Source organism: Haliaeetus leucocephalus, unplaced genomic scaffold, assembly GCF_000737465.1.
Source record: "Haliaeetus leucocephalus isolate CR32 unplaced genomic scaffold, Haliaeetus_leucocephalus-4.0 Scaffold495, whole genome shotgun sequence".
In the NCBI taxonomy this organism is placed as follows: Eukaryota; Metazoa; Chordata; class Aves; order Accipitriformes; family Accipitridae; genus Haliaeetus; species Haliaeetus leucocephalus.
In genome coordinates, this window is record NW_010972931.1 from 7785857 (window position 1) to 7808273 (window position 22417).

The 22417-nt window shown below is 40.1% G+C and overlaps 2 protein-coding genes across 6 annotated transcripts in view; one reads left to right on the plus strand and one right to left on the minus strand.

Moving 5' to 3' along the window:
- Nucleotides 1-5808, plus strand: part of REV1 (REV1, polymerase (DNA directed)) — a 54222-nt gene extending 48414 nt beyond the window's left edge. Inside the window, exons 23-24 of one of the 2 annotated variants that reach the window (XM_010575737.1) lie at nt 1244-1359; nt 5799-5808. In XM_010575737.1, the coding sequence (XP_010574039.1) occupies nt 1244-1355 (112 nt within the window). In that variant the 3' untranslated portion in view covers nt 1356-1359; nt 5799-5808. Of the gene's footprint in view, nt 1-1243; nt 1667-5798 lie in introns of those variants that run through there. The other variant, XM_010575736.1, reaches the window with a different exon arrangement.
- EIF5B (eukaryotic translation initiation factor 5B) overlaps nt 5387-22417 on the minus strand; it is a 36063-nt gene continuing 19032 nt past the window's right edge. For 3 of the 4 annotated variants that reach the window (XM_010575733.1, XM_010575732.1, XM_010575734.1), the window contains 16 exons: nt 21563-21652; nt 19425-19720; nt 18676-18783; nt 18419-18529; nt 17461-17528; nt 16190-16331; nt 14583-14714; nt 13728-13910; nt 13430-13591; nt 10884-11015; nt 9430-9561; nt 9239-9315; nt 8953-9117; nt 7847-7985; nt 7085-7246; nt 5387-6165 (listed from right to left, as the gene is read on the minus strand). In XM_010575733.1, the coding sequence (XP_010574035.1) occupies nt 6058-6165; nt 7085-7246; nt 7847-7985; nt 8953-9117; nt 9239-9315; nt 9430-9561; nt 10884-11015; nt 13430-13591; nt 13728-13910; nt 14583-14714; nt 16190-16331; nt 17461-17528; nt 18419-18529; nt 18676-18783; nt 19425-19720; nt 21563-21652 (2207 nt within the window). In that variant the 3' untranslated portion in view covers nt 5387-6057. Of the gene's footprint in view, nt 6166-7084; nt 7247-7846; nt 7986-8952; nt 9118-9238; nt 9316-9429; nt 9562-10883; nt 11016-13429; nt 13592-13727; nt 13911-14582; nt 14715-16189; nt 16332-17460; nt 17529-18418; nt 18530-18675; nt 18784-19424; nt 19721-21562; nt 21653-22417 lie in introns of those variants that run through there. The other variant, XM_010575735.1, reaches the window with a different exon arrangement.

Genomic DNA, 22417 nt, shown 5'->3' on the forward strand with positions numbered 1-22417 from the left:
AGTCTTTTGTTTCTAGACAAAGGATATCTTTTTTGCCAGCATTATCCCTTTTCTTCATCCTGTTTTCATTCATTTTTGGTGGCACCTTAGATCTTTCCTTTGTTTCACCTGATTTCATTCTCCTGTATCCAGATCCTGTCTGACCTCCAACCTATTAAATCCATTTTTATTACTTAGTTATTGTGCTCCTGTTACTCTTCCCACGAGTCAGGAGGCCCAAGTTCCATTTATGACTTGCTTACTAACTGATACTTAACGATAGACTCAGCTTTCTGTGTCTTAGATCTGGAAAATACTTATTTCACAGAATTAACACCCAAAAGACTACAGCAATGTAAAAACTTCACTATGCTTTTATATAATGGGATGTCTTTAGGCCTCAGAAAATGCAGTGCAGTTAACTGCAATGTTAATGTCAATGCTGTATAGTAAATTCTTTATAAAACCCTTCAGAAAGCATCCTGTCCTGTTCATGTCCCATTCCTGGTCCCTGTATGTGAGAATTGCATCAATGGCAGCGTGTCTTTCCAAAGCCTGGTAACAAGCGTACGACAAGGAATCAGGAGTTGGGTGATACACAGTTGTCTATATGATACTGAAATTAGGTCTTCTAAAGCTGTAAGTGTAGGAACCCTCTGCTCTCCTGTAATAGTGATCTGGAAGGGGATTTTGAGAGTACAGAGCTGCTTTGTTTTCCTTAGGCATTTCCTTAATTTGCTTCTAGAAGCAGCTGAATGATAGACTTAACTCGTAGCTCTCTGTGGGCCTCCATGATTTGGTTCCATTTTTAGCAATAAACACAATATAGTGCCCCCCAAACCTATTATTTAAATGTCTTAATCACCCTTGGCATTCATTGGAAGAAAAAAGTAGTGTATATGTCTTGGGATGAGGAAGGAAAGATCAGGATCCAGGAGCTTCCCATTTCTGATGCTTCAGTATGAAGTTGGTAGAAGGTCACCGGTTTAATCCCAGGCTTACAACCACTTTAGAATGCTAACATTTACAAGCTGGTGTGACACTGCTCACATCAGAAATTTCAGCACTGAATGGCAGAGGAATCTGCAGCATTAGGGTAAGACTTGTTATATTTGGAGAGATAGGGTTTTACCAAGATTGAATCAAAATACCATTCATAATGAACTGTTGTGATCTTGTTCTCAGCATGAAAACCAAAACTCACTGTAAAAAAGACTGGTTCTGTAATGGTAATTGTCTCCCTCTTCTTCCTTTTCCCCTTCAGGTTAATGCAGTCATCTGTGGAATCAGTTTGGAATATGGCATTTGACTTCATTCTTGACAATGTTCAGGTAGTTTTACAACAAACTTACGGAAGCACATTAAAAGTTATCTGAACTTGTAGTAAAGAGCTTGATGAGAGCCTGGAGCTCTCTGCTAGCTGTGCCATAAGTGCTTGTGAGGTATTTGCAAAGTGCATGATAGTAATGCCCTGAGTTTTTATAATTTCAAATTTCTTTTTAAACAACAAAGTGTTTTGTACATTTCTTTTCAGAAAGTGCCAAATTTGTCAGTATTGCATGTAAATAATTGTGTTAAAATTCTTTTATTGTAGTATAGAATCTATTTACAAAATGTTTGTTTATAAAGTTTTATGGATTTTTACAGTGAAGTGTTTACAGTTGTTTAATAAAGAACTGTATGTATATTTTTGTACTGATTCTATTTTGTGATGCTTCAGTTTGAATATAGCTAATCCCTTTTATTAAAGCCGCAGCTTTGATTAATTTCACAAAGTTTTACACAGTGATACTGCCTGAACACACGTAGGAGACTTCTGTACATTCACCTGGCTGCTTTTTGCTTCTTCTCCCACTGACTTTATTACAGAGTTTAAGCCAAGGAAATAATATTAGCTCATTTTCAGTTTTATCTTTCAAAGACAGAAACCAGTGTGGCCAAGCCACTCCCAAAGCACCCACGGTGCTAGCTGAAGTGTAAGTGCGTGCTCTGAGCTCTGTGTATTCAGGTGTGCTGTTACTTCTGGAGATGTGTGCTCATGGAGGAGAACAAATGGAGATTTTTAAACGGTTACCCGAAAGAAGCACTGTAAAGGAGCTAGGGAGTAGCCTGTATTGGTCCTCTGTGTTGCTTCTACTTAGGATAAGAGCCACGTTCCACTTGTAAAATACCATAGTTCTCCCCAGCCTGTGACATGCATTTCCTTTATGTGACCTAACAAAATAGCTTGTAGCGAGTAGCAGAAGTGAAACAAATAGTCCTCTCTCTTTGTGTCCGTGGTAGGGAGGGGTATGCTTGCATCTCTGCAGTTTGTGTTTTGGGCAAGTCTGCTTTTTCCAGATGTACACCAGCCTCATATAGTCATATTTGGCCCAATACGTTGAAGCAAGGCTCTTCAGGTGCCTGGAAAGAATGAAGACCACTTGAAGAAAACCCAGGTGGTAAGAAAAATCTTTTCATTTTCTGAAGAAATGATGGGGGCGGGGAGAGAATCGGAAGTACCCCACATAATCCTGGATGGGTGTGGGCCCACCTGACTGTAGAATTGAAAGCTGGAATGGAAACTGGAGCTAGCCCTGGAGCAGGACTTGCACCACCAGCTTAGCTGGAAGCATCTCAGGGGAGGAAGCACACGGCAGGAGCTGCTGCACTCTCAGGAACGCCCTGCAGTCGCTTCACTGGCTGCAGCACAGGTTACAGCAGTGACAGCATTTTTTAGCTTTACTTTGTGCCCTAGGCCTCCCTACAATAAGGCAAGGGATGAGGGAACATTAGTAGGTGTTTCCCTCGACTTTAGTAAGGCTTTTCGTAGTATCTCCTGTAACATCGTCACGTACAGGCTAATGGATACACGGATTGAAAACTACCTGGGCAGGCAGACCCTGGGCATGGTGATCAGTGGCACAAAGTCCTGTTAAGAGGCCAGGCCCAAGTGGTGTGCCCACACAGTCAGTACCAGCTCCAGTCCTGTTCAGTATCTTCATTAATGACCTGGATGATGGGGCAGAGTACACCCTTGGCATGTTTGCTGATGAGACAAGATTGGCTGATGAGGCAGAGGGCTTTGCCGCACCTGGAGACCAACAGGCTGGAGAAGCGGGCTGCTGGGAATCTTGTGATGTCCAGCCAGGAGAATTGCAACGTTCTGCACCCAGGGAGGATCCACCCCAGGCACTGGGGGCCGGCTGGCTAGAGACCAGCTCTGCAGAGAAGGAAGGCCCTGGGGGTTGCTTAAGCCAGCAAGATGCCCTCACAGCAAAGGCAGCCAGCAGCCTCCCAGGCTGCATGAGGAAGAATATCACCAGCCAGCCAATGGAGGAGATGTTCCCCTCTGCGCAGCACTGGTGAGACACAGCTGGAGTGCTGGGTCCAGTTCTGAGCTCCTCGGTACAAGGGGGACATGGACATACAGAGCAACTCCAACACAGGGCCACAAAGTTGCTTAAGGGAGTGGAGCTTCTCTCACCTCATCCCACAGGGAGAGGCTGAGAGAGCCGGAGAAGAGGCAGCTGGGGGGGGGTAAGGAAGCCAGAGACAAGACACTCCTCTGGGGTATCAAGTGAAAGGGTACAAGATACTAGGCACTAACTAACTGGTACAAAACATTCCTTTTCAACACCCACACACACCTCCAGAACAGGCTGTCCACAGGCATGGTGGATCCTCCAGCAGTGGAGATGCTCCAAACCCAACAAGACACAGTCCTGGGCAACCTGCTCTGACTGCCCCTACCCTGAGCACAGGGAGGTTGGGACTTGGTGACTGCAAGCAGTGCCTCTCTGATAAGGCTGATTTTTCCAGCTCAAGTTAGCTCATTAGGTATCTGTCTATATAACTGCATCTATTTGTAGATAAGTATCTGTGGGGGGTGGGGCCTTATCTGAATCAAGTTGTCTAGGTTTCCACTAGTTTCTAGCTGGGCAGAGCCTCAGTGATTGCTGCTTTTGAAGCTCCCTTTTTCCCCCCATTTAAGAAAACTGGCATGTTAGCTGTTCACACAGCAAATACATTCCTCTGAAATTCAAGCAAGCATTTTACTAATTAGGTTTCAGGTACACAGCTCAGGTTTTGTGCTGTGAAACTAGCATTTAAAAAAAAAAAAAAAATTCAAAGCATTACTTAACTGAGCAAGGCTATTTGTAATTATATTTTCATGATCCCTGCTGCAAGCCCTTACATATTACATTCAAGAGTTATCTGCTTCCTTAAAGCCTTTTAGTGAAGGTATTTCCTAAGTTCCACAACAGCAACCTGCAAAAATAGTATGACCGTTTTCCCAGGGTTTTTACCTGTGGGAAGAACACCCTTCCACATTCGAGGCAACAGTCAAGAATACATCAAGACCACAACATTTGACATCCAGGTTCTTAAGAACTTTTTATTAGTGTAGTTTTCATGATTGCATAGTTTGCAAAAGAAAATTATTACAATTAAATGCAGTTTCCTCACTGTGATCATTCTGTTCTGAACCACTGACACACCCAGTGATGTGAATTTGCACCACGCACCAACCATACTGAAAAGGTCCTGTTCAAGGGCAAGTTTAAAGTCTAACAAACCGAAAAAAATCCAGTAAGTTAAATTCCATTGCCAAAGGAGGTAAGTTATTAATGTAATGGTGTCTACCAATCCCAATTATAAAATCCAGATTTTTCCTGACAAAAAAAGTAATCTAAGTGACAGAAGTCATCTGATCAAACTGCTTATTGCAAGTTAAATTGTTGTAAATATTTTAAATGCTAAAAATCTCAGCTACATGACAGATTGTTATCGATTTTGTTTCAGCTTGTGCTTTGGAAAAAGTGTTTGTTTAGCTCCCCTCAGCATGAGCTGTAAGTTACCAGGAGACTACCTGATCAGGGGTACAGCAAGCTGTCATCCTAAGCAGAGAACCACAGGGGAAGGAAGGAAGGAAGGAAGGAAGGGTGGGAAGATGCTGGGATTACAGACTGACTCCTGGTCATCACAAACATCATCAACCAAACGCCTTTTGAGCTGGTTCAGTCCCACGCTGTCAGATGACTCAACAGTTTTGATGCAGCATCCAAAGTCACTGCTCGCTTGCAGACAACCGTTCTGCAGGTGCTTACCACAACTCTGAGCAGCAGCTGGAGAAGAGATGCCACCTCTAAACTCCTCCCAGCAGAGCCTCTGGGAATTTTGCCTTGCTAAACACCTGGCCTGCAACTCCAGTGCTTTGGGAACACAGTAGGAGACACGAGCCACCGAGATCACCACCACGTGCAGCGCACATTCCGCCAGGGGAAGAAACGCCTTTGCTGGAACACACCTCCATTACTGTGCCAAGCACAGAGAGGCAAGCCTCCGCCCGGCATTTCCACATCTGTCAGCCCATGAAGTGAAACTTTGTTTATTGAAGCAAACTGTAAAACAAATGGGCTACTATGTCCATCTCCTTTATTTGCGGCTCTGCGTTATAATGATTACAGGTCGACTTTCATGAACTGTACAAGCAGTAAAAGGCGGCCAACTATGCTTTACATCATTGTTTCACACAAAGCAAATACAGAAATATCCAATTGCCTAATTTTTCTATTTAAAAAAATTTCTATAGGCACAAAGCAGAAGAATGTTGGAAAAGAGCGTCAAGGGAAGAGGTATGCATAAATAAAGAAGTAATTCTTACATCAAAAATGTCCCAAGAATCACAAAGTCTGCAGAAGCTTGGTTAATCAAATACTGCAGTACTGATCTCATCAGTATAAAAGTGAAAGAGCTTTAGTTCTGTAATAAAAATTCAATTTATTTTATTTTGGAGAGAGGGAGGGAAAAAGGGTGGAAGGAAGGTGTAAGAGAAGGAAGGGCAAACTTTAAAACAGCAGCCAGTATTAGGAAGGGCAGTAGGAGAGGTGAACAGGCACATTGGAACCATGGGAACATGTAAATTGACCACTGTCAAACCAGTGTAAATTTCTTGGTTTCTCATGGAAAACATTTTATCCACATATTTTCCTCCCAAACATATATCCAACACTGTCTTCAATATGACTTTGTTGGTAACTTTTAGAACAGGAATAGCGCATTTATTCCTGCCTCCCCATTGCTGTAAAAAGTTATCTAGATGATTTCAAACACTTTCTTCAGCTCTACTATAAGCTGCCAGTCAGACTTCTGCATTTCATCCCTGAACCAGTCCTTCAGGGCATCGATGGACTGACGACTGATCTGTAATACACAAGACGAACCCATCAGAAACATACACATGCATATTAATAAAGGCAGCTTTTAGTGCATTGGAAGCAATTAATGTGAAGAAAGGGCATCAGTTTGCACAGCAGGAAAGCTCATTCTAATCCCAGTTTTGCTACTGATCTGCTGCATAACCTGTCACATTTGTGTCCCTTCTTTCTCCTTGCATCCCTTAACTGGTCTTCGAGACCACAGCAGCGCAGACCATCTTGCGCCTCATGCGGTAAGGCAAGAACCTGTGACCGAAGAGGATCTCCCACTGCCCACAAGGTCCCCAGCACCACTCCCAGTCCCTGCATCTCCATCTGAAAAGCCCCCGTGGCTACTTGCCCCCCATCTGTGGGTACATGCTCCCAGTCTGTGTGTGGCAGGGGGTGTCTTACAACATGGTAGCTAAAGCAGTTAGGAGTGTGGAGAGCTGTGGCTTTGCTTCTGACAGCAGAAAACTGAGCAAGGGATCAACTCCTCATCTAAGCCCAGTGTTCCAGAATGAGAGCAACTAAAGTATTGCTGTTTATTGCACAATTTCAAAACTAGGCAAACACAATCACACTGTAATACCATGGGAGATTGCTAAGCTGCTCTGAGCACCAGCTACACACAACAGTATGCAAACAGCTCATTTAGCATTTTGCCCTCTCAGGTGCAGTAAGCTGCAAGGTATTTTTAGCTGCAGTACATCATTCCTTCAGTCCTCAAGGGGCACTACTACAAACCTCAAGACAAGGCTACAGAAAAACTCGGCTGAGCAATGCCACACACAAACCCATTTCAAGTGTCTGTTAGTCTCTGATGGAAGGTTCCTAGTCTGTTTTTCAGGCTTCATGTCACATTTCCACTTCAAGCAAGCTACTACTATGTCAAGCCCTCTCCAAAAAATGCAGATTGCTTTTACCTTACTGACGAGGATATCTGTTGCTTCAAAATGTCGTCCATACATTTTAGGTGATTCACCAGGAATAGGTTCTATTTTAACACATACTTCTTGGCCTTTTTTTGCAACCTCCACTGGTTTATGGTTTATTTCAATACTTGTAACTATTCCAATTTCAACAAACTGTAATGCAATGAAGAAGCTGTAATACACATCCACAAAACCTCTGTGCACACACTTTAAATTCCTGTTTATATATACAAACTTGCTCATATGAAGTACTGCACTAGTGCAGCAGCCACTTCAGAACTGGCAAAGCAAAACATATTGCACTGTAAGCACATCATACTGAAAAGGGCGGTGACATCAACCTATCCATAAGTTGATCTGCAATAGCCCATTTGTTATCCTTTAAAATGTGAGGAGTTACTTCCCCCCTTATTAGCTACCAGGAATGACAATTTTGCTCGTTACTTTATATTGCAATACAGAAATCACAGCAGGGGGAGGAGGGTGGTTTACTGGCAGATACCCTCTAGCCACACGTCCTGGCAGGGCCCTGCAGCGCTTGGGAGGCCATGCCCCACTACAGGACTCAACTCTGTTCTAGCAGGGAACAGTAGGGTGGCTGATCACCGGGAAAGAGACTTGATCTAAAAGTGTGAATCTCATCTCCTACCAAAGCTCTGTACACCAGGGAAAGGCATGCAAGCATTTCCTGGTGCATCATCCCAGGAACTACCAGGTAGATCAAATGTCTGCTGGGAAGAGAAGCTCACTTACGTTTTTGCTAGGTACACACATGGGAGTCCCCTGCTTCACCTGGCCGGCCTCCACAACTACACCCATCACTATTGGGTCACGAGAGTTGAAAATGAACTGAGGGAGTATTTTCATCTTGCAAGGAAATACTGCTATATGCCTGGAAGAGGACAAAGAAAAGGCATTTTGAAATAGGTACTGGAAGAGTGTACAACAGCAATCAATAGTTCTGCGTTCTCCCACGCTTCTTGGGCATTTACGTTAGGATGCCACTTGGGGAGGAATCGAGCAGGAAAACACTCTTTTCCAATCTTGCTAATTCTAGTCAACACTTGATCTTCAAGAACTATAGGGAACAATAATCAAGCATGGCTGGCATGGATTCTATTTTGACTCGCTTGGGCAGTCAACTAAGACCAAGACCAAAGGAATAGTAATTTTACAGTATAATTATGGTCTCAGAAGAGCACAGGAATAGAAATATTGTTGCCTCGATGCATCACAGGGACTCCAAAAATTCAAGATTTTTGTTTGTAAAGTGAACAAATAAGTTTAAATGCTGAGGTATACAAACTCAAATTGGGATCAATATGAAATGAAATACACTTTCATTTATTTTGTGTGTCCTTACTTTACTGAGGATCAGCCAATGACACAGATTCCAAAAATTAATTCTGGGTCCCTATAAACTCTTAAATGATTGCATATTCATATTACTGCAGTCAGAATTAAGCCCTGTACACTGGAATTGCATAAACATGAAACAATAGAATCCAAATCGCTTTAGTTTTGTTTTCTTAACTCTGCAAGACTAACCCATCTGTCACAAACTAGGAACAGAAGCCAAGTATACAAAGCAAATGTTAATAAGAACACTCCACATTACATGACAGTTTTAGCTAAATCTTGTAACTGCTTCACAACTCTCGCCCTACTAAGCCTAATCCCAGATGTAAACAATTAGACTGGCGTTACTGTCCTATCCTCTTCCTCCTTTCCTTCCTTCCCATCAGAACTTCATGCTAAATAATAATATGGCAACAAAAAGTTAAATACAATTTCATTTATAATAAAACAATTAAGACATTTATTTGGAAAGCATCCAGAATAGGATTGCTCTTACTTACTTGAATTCCTCTTGTTTCTGTTTTTTGTAGTCTTGTCTATATTTTGTGAAGGCATCGAATAAGTGATAAATTATTTCAGCACTAAAAATTCGAACTCCTAAACTATCAGCCATTTCCTGTGCATCACGTTCAATCCTCACATCAAATGCTAGAATGACTGCATATCTGTAAGTAAAAATAAGTCAAACAGTTTACTAGACAGACCGTAGAACCAGAGCTAAGGAGGGGGCCTTTCTGAAACACCACTGTGTATTTATCAACATAGTAAAGCGAAGAAGTTACTTACTGTGGGTCATGCTCCAACATAACTGATGCCTTCATAACATCTTTTTTATGGACAGGACCTATATTAATTCCTGAATACTGTTGAAGAAGAAAGCCACATAAATCAGTCACTAATCTTTCTAAGTCAAAAGTGAACAGTTACCAACTAAAACATAGAGACAACAACATCCAACACAGCACAGAAGTACTTACTGGCACTTCTGATGTTTTAAGAAATTCAAGTAATGCTTCTAAAGAGCCTAAAGTAGAAGCCTGGACATAAACACCTTTCTCTTCTAATTTGATTGCATTCAGTGTTTGCTTCAGTTCATGTATTAGTTCATCCTTTAGGACAAAACAAGGAAAAAAGCAAGTTTTAGTTCTATTGCTATTTATGCCTCTGGGTACAAAGTCTTTCTGTTCATGAGCTGCTGAAAGTATGACAGCCATACTGATAGGTACCAACTTACAGACCTGCAGCGTAAGTCATGCCCAGCCCTGTGGTACACTGCTGCTTGTTTCTGGCATTAGAAAAGTCTGAACTGAACTTGAGGATTTTGCAAGAAGGTGATCATAAAACACAAAGCAGATGCCCATCTTGGGAGTTAGTAACATTTCTCTGCAGACTACACATGGCTCTCCCCAGCACTTTAAGTTTCTGCTGGCAAGACTGAGTGAACACACATCCCTCACTGTGTGGCAATATCTTTGGTTGCCTAACTAAGGATCAACAATAAAAGCAGATGCTCCTAAAACTGTGAGCTGGAAAGGATTCTGAACACTTTTTAGGCTTAGGTACAAAACAGAGGATGCAAGAGCAGCAGGGCCATTTTGCTGTTGTCAGAGAGGTTAAAAAAACAAAACAAAAAAAACCTAACACATTTTTAAGAGCCCATGCCTTTTAAACCCAAACACTCAAGTCTCTTCCCCTGACAGATAAATGGGTGTTGCCATTTACTTTAAGTCTTCACATATCTACTATTAGTGCAGTGCACATACATACTCTCATGTACCCAGCAACAATGTCTGTATTTGGAGATCTGAAAGATTAGCCTCCCTTTAGAAGCAAAGATAAGTAGACAGAAGGCTAAAGTAAAACTATGGTTAAAAGTAAACTATCAACATGTGAGTTTCATTTTTAAACTAGCTTCCTGACTTTGGAGAACAGGAGCATCTCATGTCAATTTTGGCTTTAAGATAGCTACATTCTTTCCTCTGCCATTTTTAAAGTGTAAGTCACAAAAGAAGTTTACTATAGAAGTCTTACATCAGCTTTGCAATTATGATAGTTTGAAGAACTTCACTAGCAGATACTTGCCTAATATAATTTAATTGAAATATATGCATAAGTTACTACAAATACCAAATCAGTAATTAACATATAGTCAAATTATGCTATGATACTTGTTTTCAAACCTTATTCTACCAGCAGAGATGCCCCAGCAAAATATCAGGGAAAAGCTAAGGGTCAAGATACTAAAAACATCACCACACTAATGCTTCACATGGACACAACGCTACAGCATGATCTTGTAACAGTTCTTAAAATGCAACCAAAAAAAGCCAGTTACTTGCATACTGGGCTTTCAAGATTTGAATGAGCTTCATCACCAGAGAACTCAGTTACCCTCAGTTTAAGTGTCTTATTTCAACATTAGCCATCTCACCTTGAGGACTGGGACTTCATCCTCTTTATAAGCTACAAGTAATGGCAAACCAGCCAATGTTTTTTCCAAATCTTTCCCAAGAATCTTCACACCTTGAGCAGCAACGACCTCTTTGTGCTTTTCATACTGGTTCTGAAAAGGAGAACACACGCTAGCAAAGAGTTCACATAGATGCTACACAGCAGTACGAAGTAGGGCTGAGCAGCTAAAGAACTTGCCACCAGCAAGCACAGCAGAGAGCATGACAGTGAAGCCCAGCAGCTCCCATCTTCCACCATTGATCTTCTCTACTTTGCATTTGCATGTTTCAGTCTGCATGCTCCTCTCCCTTCAGATACTCCCTACCCCCACCAAGAGAGGCAGGACAGGGGGAATCATCTAAAAACAGAGAGCAGGTGGCCAAAAAGGCATTATACACTAGAAAAGAGTGAGCAGTGATAGGCAGCTGCTCACTAAAAAAAGAAAAACAGCAACTCAAATTCAGCCCCACAGGGAAGTAAGGAGAAGATGCTGACAGCTCAACTAAAGCACTAAAGCTTAGCTGATACAGCCCAAGGCTCTGTGCAGGAAAAGCCGTCTCATTCTCCCAAGGGAGGCCTCCCATTAGCCTTCTCATGTACATAGTTCCATGCTCGATTTCCCAGGTGCTCCTCCCCACACAGGGGAACCTCGAAGATCTCTCCCCACTCAGGGCATGGTTCTAAAGCATCACAGAAGCAGTTATTTCCTGAAGACCTTTAAATCAATGTTGGAGGGATTTTTTAATTTGTCTTTATTTCTTTTGTTTAGGAGATGTCCCATCCCTTTCTTGAAACTGCAAGGCAGCTTCCTTCCTCAGTAAGCACTTTGTTCCTGCAAGCCTCTATTTTTTAGCCCTCCACCCCAAAATTTGGGTCTTATTTCAAGGATGACAATTCCCCATGGATAGGCTGAATTGAAATGTATCCTCATTGCCTGCTTCAAGAAAAAACAGCTCCCTTAGATCCAGTTCCGCAGCTAGAGGTTCCCAAACCCAGTGTTCTTCATCGTGGTGCTGGTACCCTATACTCCATCTCCCACCAAAGTGAGAAACTCATCTGAAGATCTTGTTGATGGGAACCTGTGATCTGTTATGTTGCTTTTCAGTCCCACAAGAAAACCTCAACTCTCATAAACTGGTCTGTGAAACTCTTATCTTCTGCTTTAAATAAAGGGAGGCAAATAGATGGAAATGCTTTCAGTTCATTCCTCACAGTACCAGAATATATTCAACAGCTTCCAACAAAACAGAGAACAATACCTAAGCATAAATGTCAGTTTTCCTTTTGCCATTTTCTAGCCATTATCAAGTTATTACTGTAAAGCTGCGCTCCAGAGCGGAGAGCCTGACTTAGATTCTCCAAGACAACTGTCCTACCCCACAGCTGATTAGACTGCCATACACACAAGTGGAAAGAGTGGCTCTTGTCTTCCTATTTAAAGCAGGCCAAGAAGCTCTTGCTCAGATTCCACCTCAACATCAATACTGCAGCCTTCAGCACCTCTGAGGCCACAACGGTCTCACAACAGAGGACCACTACAGCAGAGAGAGAACAACAATGTCAAACCAGGCCCCCGCAACTACTAGTGCTACTTTACAAGAGTATCTAAGTTTAGAGGAAGGAACTAGATTAAACACTAAGGACTACAGTGGCCTGCAGGGACAGTTCTCCAGTGAAATGAAGCACACCACAATTGTTATAGCCTTAGATTAGGACCCCACCACTAGTTTTCCACCTCTAAACCAAACCTTTAAGGCCTGCCCTATGACATTCACCTAGGTTATCTGTACAGTTTTCTCTGCCTTAAGCAAAATCTGTGCAGACACTTATTCCTCCCCCTTGAAACAGGAAAAATCAGAGCAGCTCTCTTCATCATCTTTTAATTGTATGTATTAATATTAATGTATTTATAGCTGTTCATTTCTGTGGCTCTCCTCCTTTCATGGAAAGCAATACAGGCAGGATCTCAAATTCAGTGTCTCTCCCCAGTCTATCAAAACTAGGGCAGTAAAACCTCCAACAACTCTTGAAAATGACAAAAGGCTGCAGATTCTGCAGGGATCCTGATCATCACCACTCACCAACTCCTAGCAACTCACTTATACACTCAGATTTGAGAAAAGCAAACATGATTTTTGTTATTAAAAAACCACTTTTATTAATAATATGTACTTTAACTCAGAAGTCACTGTACTAGTACACTCCAATTTCCATTTAAGATGGGGATCTCCCTCTCACACATAGCCACCTGCTTGAATCCTTTATTAAAGCATACACATCTTAATCCTCACTGCAAGGCAACTCCTTGATCCTTTTCTTTGCCGCTGTTATAACAGACACACCAATAGGTATATACAAACACATTCACAAAAACACTGGATCTGCACTGTCTTCCCCTTTAAGTCATCCTTAGATACTGCTAATTTAACTGCACTCCGCTACATTCTCATTTTTTATAAAACTTGGCGCTTTTTTTTCTGGTTCTGAATCTTCTCCAAATGTCAATACACTAACCAGTTTCCATACCTTAACTCGTAGCTCCTTCATAGGAGGAGGTAGCAGAAGACCTCTAATTTGAGTTACTATAGGACCTTCTACCCCAGGAACAATAATGGTGTCTCCTTCTTTCAGGCGTCCATTAATCAAAATAACATCTATAGTGGTGCCCATGCCTGGCAGTGCTTTAACCTGAAGGAAAGGGGTAAAAAGTTACTCCCTATTTAAGCACTTCAAACACACTTTTTTTTTTTTTTTTAACCAGGAAGAAGGGTGCAGGGAAGGGAGAAATTTCTAGATTAATTTCAAAGAACAGCTGTTGAATTACCTCCATGACTTGAGCTCTCAGCTCCTGACACTCAGCCAGTCTCTTGGTCAGCATAGTTTGTGTTAGCTCAACAAGAAGAGCTATCAGACTTCCCATGCCATCCCCTGTGTGAGCAGAGGTAGGTACAAGAGAAACAAAAGTGCGGGGATCCTTATTCTCATAAAACAAGGCAGCGTTCAAGCCCTGGAATCAGGATTAATAGTTATATAGGGAAAAACATACATACACATCCATATTAACAGCAACATTAAACCCCATTCAATTCCTATTGCATTTTTTAAATCTCAGTTTAAAAAAAAAAAAAAACATTGTTCCTGACAGTATGCTATGGAACATGAAGCCTCAACCCACACTTGGAAGCAGTATGGGATAACTCTACAAAGCTAATCACCACATCTAGCTTCTAGACAGCATTGTTTGTCTCCAACAGAAGTTCCCAGAACTGATGTGATTCATGCCCTGCCAGCAACCAAGGGAACAAGAGACAGATGGGATTCTCTCAGGCGATTCCCAAAGAGGAAAAGAATAGGGACAGAAAACTTAATCTGCTATTCATGACTCCATTGACCAGGCACAGCAATTAGCTGCTACTTTTCTCCAAAGTAGCACTCTAAGGATGGAGCAGTTAAGAGATTAATTTAACAACAACAAATTTTGGTTTGAGAGGTAAACACCAACATGTCAGAAAAGATGCAACAGTTTTCTTGATATTCCAAGTTGTATTGTGGAAAGAAAGGAAAAAAAAACCAACACCCAAAACCCTGAGCAAAAACCCACACACACAAACCACACCACCCACCCACCACCTTTACTATCACTTTTGTTAACCAAAGAACCTTCAATATTCCAGCCTACCTGCTTTGCAAATTCCACGATGATAGCTTTTGCACGTTCCTCAAATTCATCTTTCGTATTCTTTTTCTGTTTCTTTAAAGTGACAGCTACATCTGTATCTGGACTTTTTTTCCAGTCATATAACCTATCAATCTTGAAAATACAGTAATATGTCATCTTACACAGCTTACGGAAGACCATCTTTATGCTTATGCCACACCATCTGTGATAAATGCTTTACCAGCCAACATAGCTAGCCATCTATTTGCTCCAGTAATCAAATTAAATCTTTTTATTTGCTTTAGCTGCTATATTTATCTCTGTTAATGTATTTACCCAATGTCAGACAGTATTTCATGACAGCAATACTACTTCAGGTTTTAAAAATTCAAGCTATAATAATCTAGGTTCATATGGGAAAAGTTTATATACATTAATTACATCAAGTTTGAGGTAAAACATTCAGAAGACACCAACATATACCTTCACATACATAACAAAAAAGGTGGGGGTTTTTTTTCCTGAAAAGAGACTGTACTAGTTTTGCAAAGAAGGTTTAAAATTTACTGGTGAATTTGGGCCCTTTACCATGTTGCTACAGAGAAAGGATCACAGGGGGGTTGTTCAAAAGACACAACTGCAGACTTCAGAAATACCTCCCTAAGTAGTTTTCAAAGCAGGATGGACTTAGTCCAAGAAACTATTACATTTGCTGTACAAATCAAAACCACATCTTTAGAAAACAGATTACAGCCTGGTCAAATGATAGAACTATAACCTGAAATGCAAGAACTACTGGCTATTTAATCTCAGGCTCACTGTAGGCCTTAACACCTCTCCATCCAATATTCATTTTTAAAAAGCAGGTGTTTTCAGCAATGAAATAATAGCCGCCTCAGTTTCAACAGCCTTCAATCGTAATGCTTACTTCATTTTTTAAAGTGTACTGTAATTTTGATAGTGCACACGAATACCCTTCTGTAAGTTCTCTGTCAGCATGTCAGATAGTATCCAAAGTCATTGGACACAAGCAATTTCCTTATGGTAACTCATGTAAGCCATCACAAACAGCCAGTGTAATTTCTCATGCACGGGATTTCTAAAAACAAGGCTGAAAATAACTGGCTTTACCATCTAATATTGCAGAGCCTGAAATACTTCCCACCAGTGATCAACATTACTGTTCCATGAGCTTAAAAGCCAGCTTGTCTTCAACTCAAACTAACAAGCATCAGTAGCTAAAATAAAGTAAGACTTTTCAACACAAAGCTTGTCTTTCAATTTTATCAGAAAATGCACACAAATCCATATAAGTAGGTGCAAGAACCCCCCCCCCCCCAAAACTGAAGTACAACTTCAGAAGTGTGAACCATATACAAAAGTTACATAATATAAAGAAACTTATCAGTAAGGACTCTGATAAGAACTGATAGATTGTTCTGCAAAACTCCTGTAAAGCCATTAGGGTATCAAGGACATAAAAAAAATGCAATAGAGAGGATCTACGAGCCACCGCTTTAGACTTTACACAAACAATTCAAGTTCATGGAAGAAAGCAGAAAACTGTCAGATGCCAAATATACTATTAGAGTAGAAAAACACACTATTAGAGTAAAAAACTATCTTACCTTGTTGAGAGCTACTATAAAGGGGCATTTCTTTGATTTCAACAGATTTATTGATTCAATTGTCTGTGGCTCCAAACCATGCATGATGTCAACTACAAGTATAGCAATATCACAAAGTGAGCTTCCTCTATTTCTTAGATTGCTGTGGCAGTAAGAGGAAAGAAAAAAAGAATCAGTCACATAGCAACAGAACTTTAATAAAAACACCAAATACAATGTCAAACATACACTGACCAACAAAAAGCTAAAGCTGATCAAGTAGTTATTTTTCCCTCAAAAATGTAAACTATATCAAAAAATATTCAAATCATACTGTGTAAATTCCATTTAACAGAATATGTTAGAGTATGTGTAAGCAAAAATAAGAAACTAGTATTCTCCCAAGAGTTTTCCTATTATTCTATATTTTTTTACAAGTTGAGATGTGTTCTGATTTTTCCTGAGTGAGAATTCAGACGGTTACAATGAAACACAGGAGTGCAAAATCGAACAAGATGGTTTATTATACAATACTACATAAACACTAAGATTATCAGACATCTTTGGTGCCAAACAAAACCTGGCTAGAAGATGAAGAGCTGTAAGTGGTATGATGCCGAGGAACTGATCGGAACATTACCAAGTGCCCTAAGACATGGCACTGCAATGCTTGCAAGGTTTATGTTTAAGAATGTCACATCAAAGTCTTAATCCTTCTGTTTGGAGATTTCACCTGAGCACTACCACATGAGTACAGTTATGCATATCACGTTTTAAACTTAGGAGTTGATTTAGTGGCTTGCCTGCATGCCACTGGTGTTCCTAGACAGCATATGATCTCTGCTAAAGACTCAGCTGACTTGTGCAACTGGTTAACTTTCAGTATTATGAACTCAGTTACCTTAACTGGGACACTATGAACTGAAGGCTAGGACAGAAGTTTTAATTTTTCGTAGCAGAGTACTTATGTCACCTGAAATCCTCACCTTTTCTTCTCCAGCTAGCTTCCTACTTCCGTCTTTCCTCTTACACTAACTATTAAGAAACAAGTTATTTACATGCTTTTTCAGATAATTCATGGCTCAATTGGCACAAAGACAGAAAATTAACCAGATATAAAAAGCACCTGCAAACTAAGCAAATCCACTTACTCCTCTACTTTAGGTTGTTGGGTTTTTTTAAAGTGAAAAGAAACACAATGGATTAGGCAAAGACCTAGCACTTGGTTAAAAATATATCTAGACACTCTAGCCATCACTTCTGGAAAGTACTATATTGTGAGAAAACATTACCTGAAAGACTCATGTCCTGGAGTGTCGATTATCAGCATGCCTGGAATTTTTATGTTCTCTCTGTCAAACTAACATTTCAAAATATTAGCCATCTTGTAAAGATTACAGAAGAAGGAAAAAAAAAAAAAAAAACAACCACAAAAAAAAAACTAAGAGCTGGCAGCATTACTGACAGCCTTTACTTTAAAATTCCAGCTACATATTTTAAGAAAGGCCAGCACCCTCCAAACCAAATCAGTCAAACCTCATTTCAATATAAAAAAAATGATGCAGCACATTCCCCTAGGTATCAAGTGGCCATAAGCTCAGCTAAAATTTGTAAGACAAGACAGCCTACAGAGGAAAAAATAGTTCAGGCTCATGAGATTTATCATTCTTGTCTTGAAGATTTCCTCCTCTCCACTGACTTTACATTTTTAATAAATTGAGTAAAATCTTGGAAAAAGTCATCACTACCAAGGATTTTCAGTCAGCTGCTGCTGCAAGCAAAATAGAATATAGTATCCAAAACAAGCAATACAGAACAGTTACTATTTCTGTAACAAAATAAAATTCATCACCCAGGAATTGGCCCAATTTCAGCACACACAGTAAAAAGGTAAGTTTTTAACAGAAAATACACTCAGTAAGTTTCAAAAGTCTCAATTTACAATCAAAATACTGACAAATAAGCAGTCTCTGTACATATGTGTACTGTCCAGAACAGAGTGAGCAGTATTTGTGTATTTTTCTGAAGAAGTAGCAATGCATTAACTGAAACCAAACATATCAACTAAAATGAAAAATGAGACAGCCTCCCCTTTGGGCAGGGGGGAAGGATAGGAATTAAAAAACAATCAACCCCAATATAGAGACGGGGGTAAAGTACATCTGCCCACGTCAGGAAATCTCACAAGGCCTTAACTAGTTTACATTTCGTATTTTTTTAAAAAACAGTCTTCGAAGTGCTACAACTTACATTTTTCACCATCTTAGTTTGCTCGTTAATAGCTTCAAGGGGAACATTAGTCGCACCAATCTGCTGAGTGATACCACCAGCTTCACTGTCCTGTACATGAGTATGGCGGAGCTAAAGACATAAAAAGACCAGAAATACTTACATGTAAGAGACTAAAGTAATCTCTTTGAGTATACTTTAAGTCTTTCTATTTTCAACAAAAAAAACACATGCATAAACAAGATGCACAGGCAGTGCCTTCACATTCCACATCTTACCTTGTCTAAAATTTTGGTCTTGCCTGTGTCTACATGCCCCAGGACACAGATAACTGGTGCTCTAAGCTTTTCAGTGTTCATATTTTTGCTGTTTTCAGCTCGTCGCTTCTATGCAAGAGACACATAAAAATTGCTAAGTATAAACCAAAAACCACAACTCAGCTCTTGACTTGATTACATACATATATAAAACAGTTAACTGGAACTTAAGTTTTCAAGGCAGTTCAACATCTGTCATCCCTCTTTTGGCAAATCAAAAATTTACAACTAACAGTTAAGTTTTTGTTCGGTTGGGTTTGTTTACATTCTAGTAGGCTAAGTTGTTATACCCACTAACATGTAGCTTTGTTGATGGTGCATTCTGAAGAAGCACCTTGGGTAAGGAAACAGAAGACATTAGCAGCCCCAAAAATGTTGAACAGTTTAGAAATACATCCTTTAAAACTCTGAAATATCTATCTGTAAAGGATAAAAGCTTCCTTCTCCAGGAGGGGGAGAGGTGGAGGGGAACAACACTTAAGTGCACATTCTTTGTGATCTAGTTGTCTAAAACCAAATACTTCATCTTCAGGCAAAAACCAGGTATTTTTTCTTAATTAACCCAATTTCTGGACCTGCCTAAATTTTAGTCATGGCACAGCCATCATTTTGACAAATAAGGTTGAAAGACTTTTCAATGAACTGAACATTAAGTTGTTTCTTATACAACACAGGAGTCCAGCTGTTCAAATAAAGCTGTATCTTAATACCTCGATTCTCCGTTTAGCTTTGTCATAAGCACGCTCTTCCTTAGTGCGGTCATCATCAGAGTCGTACTCAGAATCAGAGCTAATTTCCTTGCTGGGCTTTTTTTCCATAGATTGCTTTCCAACAGCTTGGGAGTCTGCCTCTCTCTCATCTGAAGTCTTTTCATCCTCATCTTCACTCCCTTCACTATCTTCAGATTCTTCACTCTCTTCTTCATCTTCCTCCTCATCTTCTTCCTCCTCCTCTTCCTCATCCACTTCATTTTGTTCTTTGACTTCAATATGGACAGGTTTGCTCTCTGTCAAAAAAATCCAAAATCTAAAGTAAAAATTCTCTATCAAATTCACACTTGCGGGGGAGAGGGCAACAAAAAAAACCAAAGAGAGACTACAGTAGAAGAGTGAGGACTGAGAGTAGGTTCCAATCAAGAAGTGCTATTCAAGATAATTTTTCAACTTTCAATATAAAAAAAAGTGTTTCATGTTCAGAGCTGCTGACTTGTGTTTAGAATCTGTGCAAGCAGCCTGAGTCTGGGGTGAGGGGAGGAATGATATTATCAGCACACTTAGCATGACATTGTTTGCAAATATTCAGATGAAGTGACATTCTTTAAAGCTGTATGCTCTTCATAAAGGAAGAAATGCAGTAACACCTTCAAACAGAAAGCCAAAATACTCCAAAATTCAACACAATATGGATTCTGTGTATTACTGATCAGGAATGCACATTTAAGCAGAAGTAACAAATCAGAACAAATAGTCTCTTGTACACCTTTTAAAAATCTCATCTTAAGGTTCTCCTAGACTGTTCAGATAAGATTAACGTTTTTCAGAGGAATTCTTCAGTAAACAAACAAAAAGAATTATCAAAAAGTAATTTTCTTTCTTTGAAAGCTTCCCGTTTATCATACTTGCAAAAAACGTAAGAGACAAGCTAATGAACACTTTAAAGCCATGCATTCTCTTCCTTACAGAGCTGCTAGGAGGCTCACTGCTCTTAGAGATTAGTTATGTTTCCTTGCTACACTGAAAGTCCATCAGCTTAGTAATACATTAAATCTAATTCCCAGGAAGGCTCTTTTTCTGGATCACATTGCCAGATCCTTGAAATCCAAGCAGCAAGAAGTGGGACGTGACATTCTCCCCAGGACAGTGGCAACACTACAACAGACTTTCAAGAAGGTGAGCAGCCCTTAGAACTCAAAGTAGAGCAGTCCAGCACCACAGGAACACACACTTGTGCTGAAATAAAATCGATACTGCTGTACATGTATGTATATGAAGTACTACACTTAAAAGCACAGCTGCCAGAAGTATAGGGCTGAGCAAGACAAAAAAATACTTGATGAATAGTCTTTTATCTTAAGAAACAATGAAGACGCATCATGGCAGCGCTAAGAACAGTGATCAACTCCTGTTCAGGAAGACTCGCAGCAATATGGCTTTCTCCACCACTGGAAGAAAACACCCGAGAAGTTATCCCTGCATTCTTGTGCAGCTCTAACCTCCCCATAAACATTGCTGTTGGCCACAGACAGAATACGGGCTTTGGCATATAAGCACTCCAATATGAACATTCTGGCAATTCTTTCCTTTCTTCTGCACCTGCCTCTCAAAGCAGCAGATGAGAGAAGGTATCTAGAACATACTATAATGCATGCACACTAACCTTCTCACCATCTTAGTCTCCCACTTTGAAAACCTGTCTCAAAGGCACTCTCCTAGATGTTGCCAGATTTGTGTAGTAAAACAGTTATGGCTTTGGAGTGGTTACTAGTGGAATACAGTACCAAGTAAAAGGTTTCCCTAAACTCCCAGAGGTGGTTTAACCACATATTAAGAGAAGAGGATTTTTACTCCCATAAATATGAACAAAAAATTCCAACGGATTTATTTTAGGTGATAACTGCACATATGAGTATTTCCAAAGGGTGGTCCTTGAGCAGTATTTGTACAGTTTCTGAAAGCTCTGCCTTTGAGAAGAGGATCTTATATCTATTTATCATCACACTTGCCTCACAATTTATCTAATGGGGCAGGGGGAGAATCTAAACACAAATTGTTTTCTACAGAAACAAAAAACGCAGCCCAAAGAAACCTCTTAATCAGAAAAAGCATCCATTTGGTATTTACATGCCCACCTTTCTCTCCATCTTCATCACTAACCATAGCTTCCCAGTCATCCAAACCCGCATCTTCCGTTTCTTCTTCTTCCTCCTTTTCTTCCGAAACTAAGAAATCCAACATTAAAGGAAAAGAAAGAAAAAGCCCAGCAACATACAACATTTTTAGATACCCCTTCCTTTGACATACTGACAACTGCAACTTACAGGTTTGCTGCTACCACAATTCTACCAAATTATCTCCATGTTCCCTCAACAGAAAATGCTGCATACTTTAGAAATAAATAATCTTCAGTTCTCTCCACAAAATCTTATAGTGCTAGCATCTTTGCCTAGCAAAACATATTTTTAGAAGACATAGCTAAACTATTCATCTAGTTCCTGTTTGCATATCATGCAAGTGCCTGCATAATGCATGCCACACAAACCTCTTCCACAACTACGTTCCTTGAAAGGAGCTGCCCAATTAACAATCAGCCATGTGTAACAAAGTGACAAAGAAAAAGAAAACAAGTTGGGTTACAATATTAATTTTAATTAGTGGGAAAATAACAAATCGTCTATAAAAAGTGCTATTTTAGGACTCCAGGTGCCTTAACATAATTACACCATGGATTCCAGAAGCATTAAATATATTCATTCTAGCAGGAATTCAGTCAGATATATGAAAAGACTGCAGCTCTTAGTAACAGACAAATGGAAAAACGAAAACTTTTAACCCTCTCCAAAAGAGGCATTAAACAATATATATGTTGCAGCACAAGGAGTGTCATCAAATTTCAGCTCTTTGAAATGAAGATTAAGTTCCAGACTGCTAGAATATTAACTGGGAACTAATGTTCTGCCAGTGAGCCCTTCTCTGAGGGGGGGGGG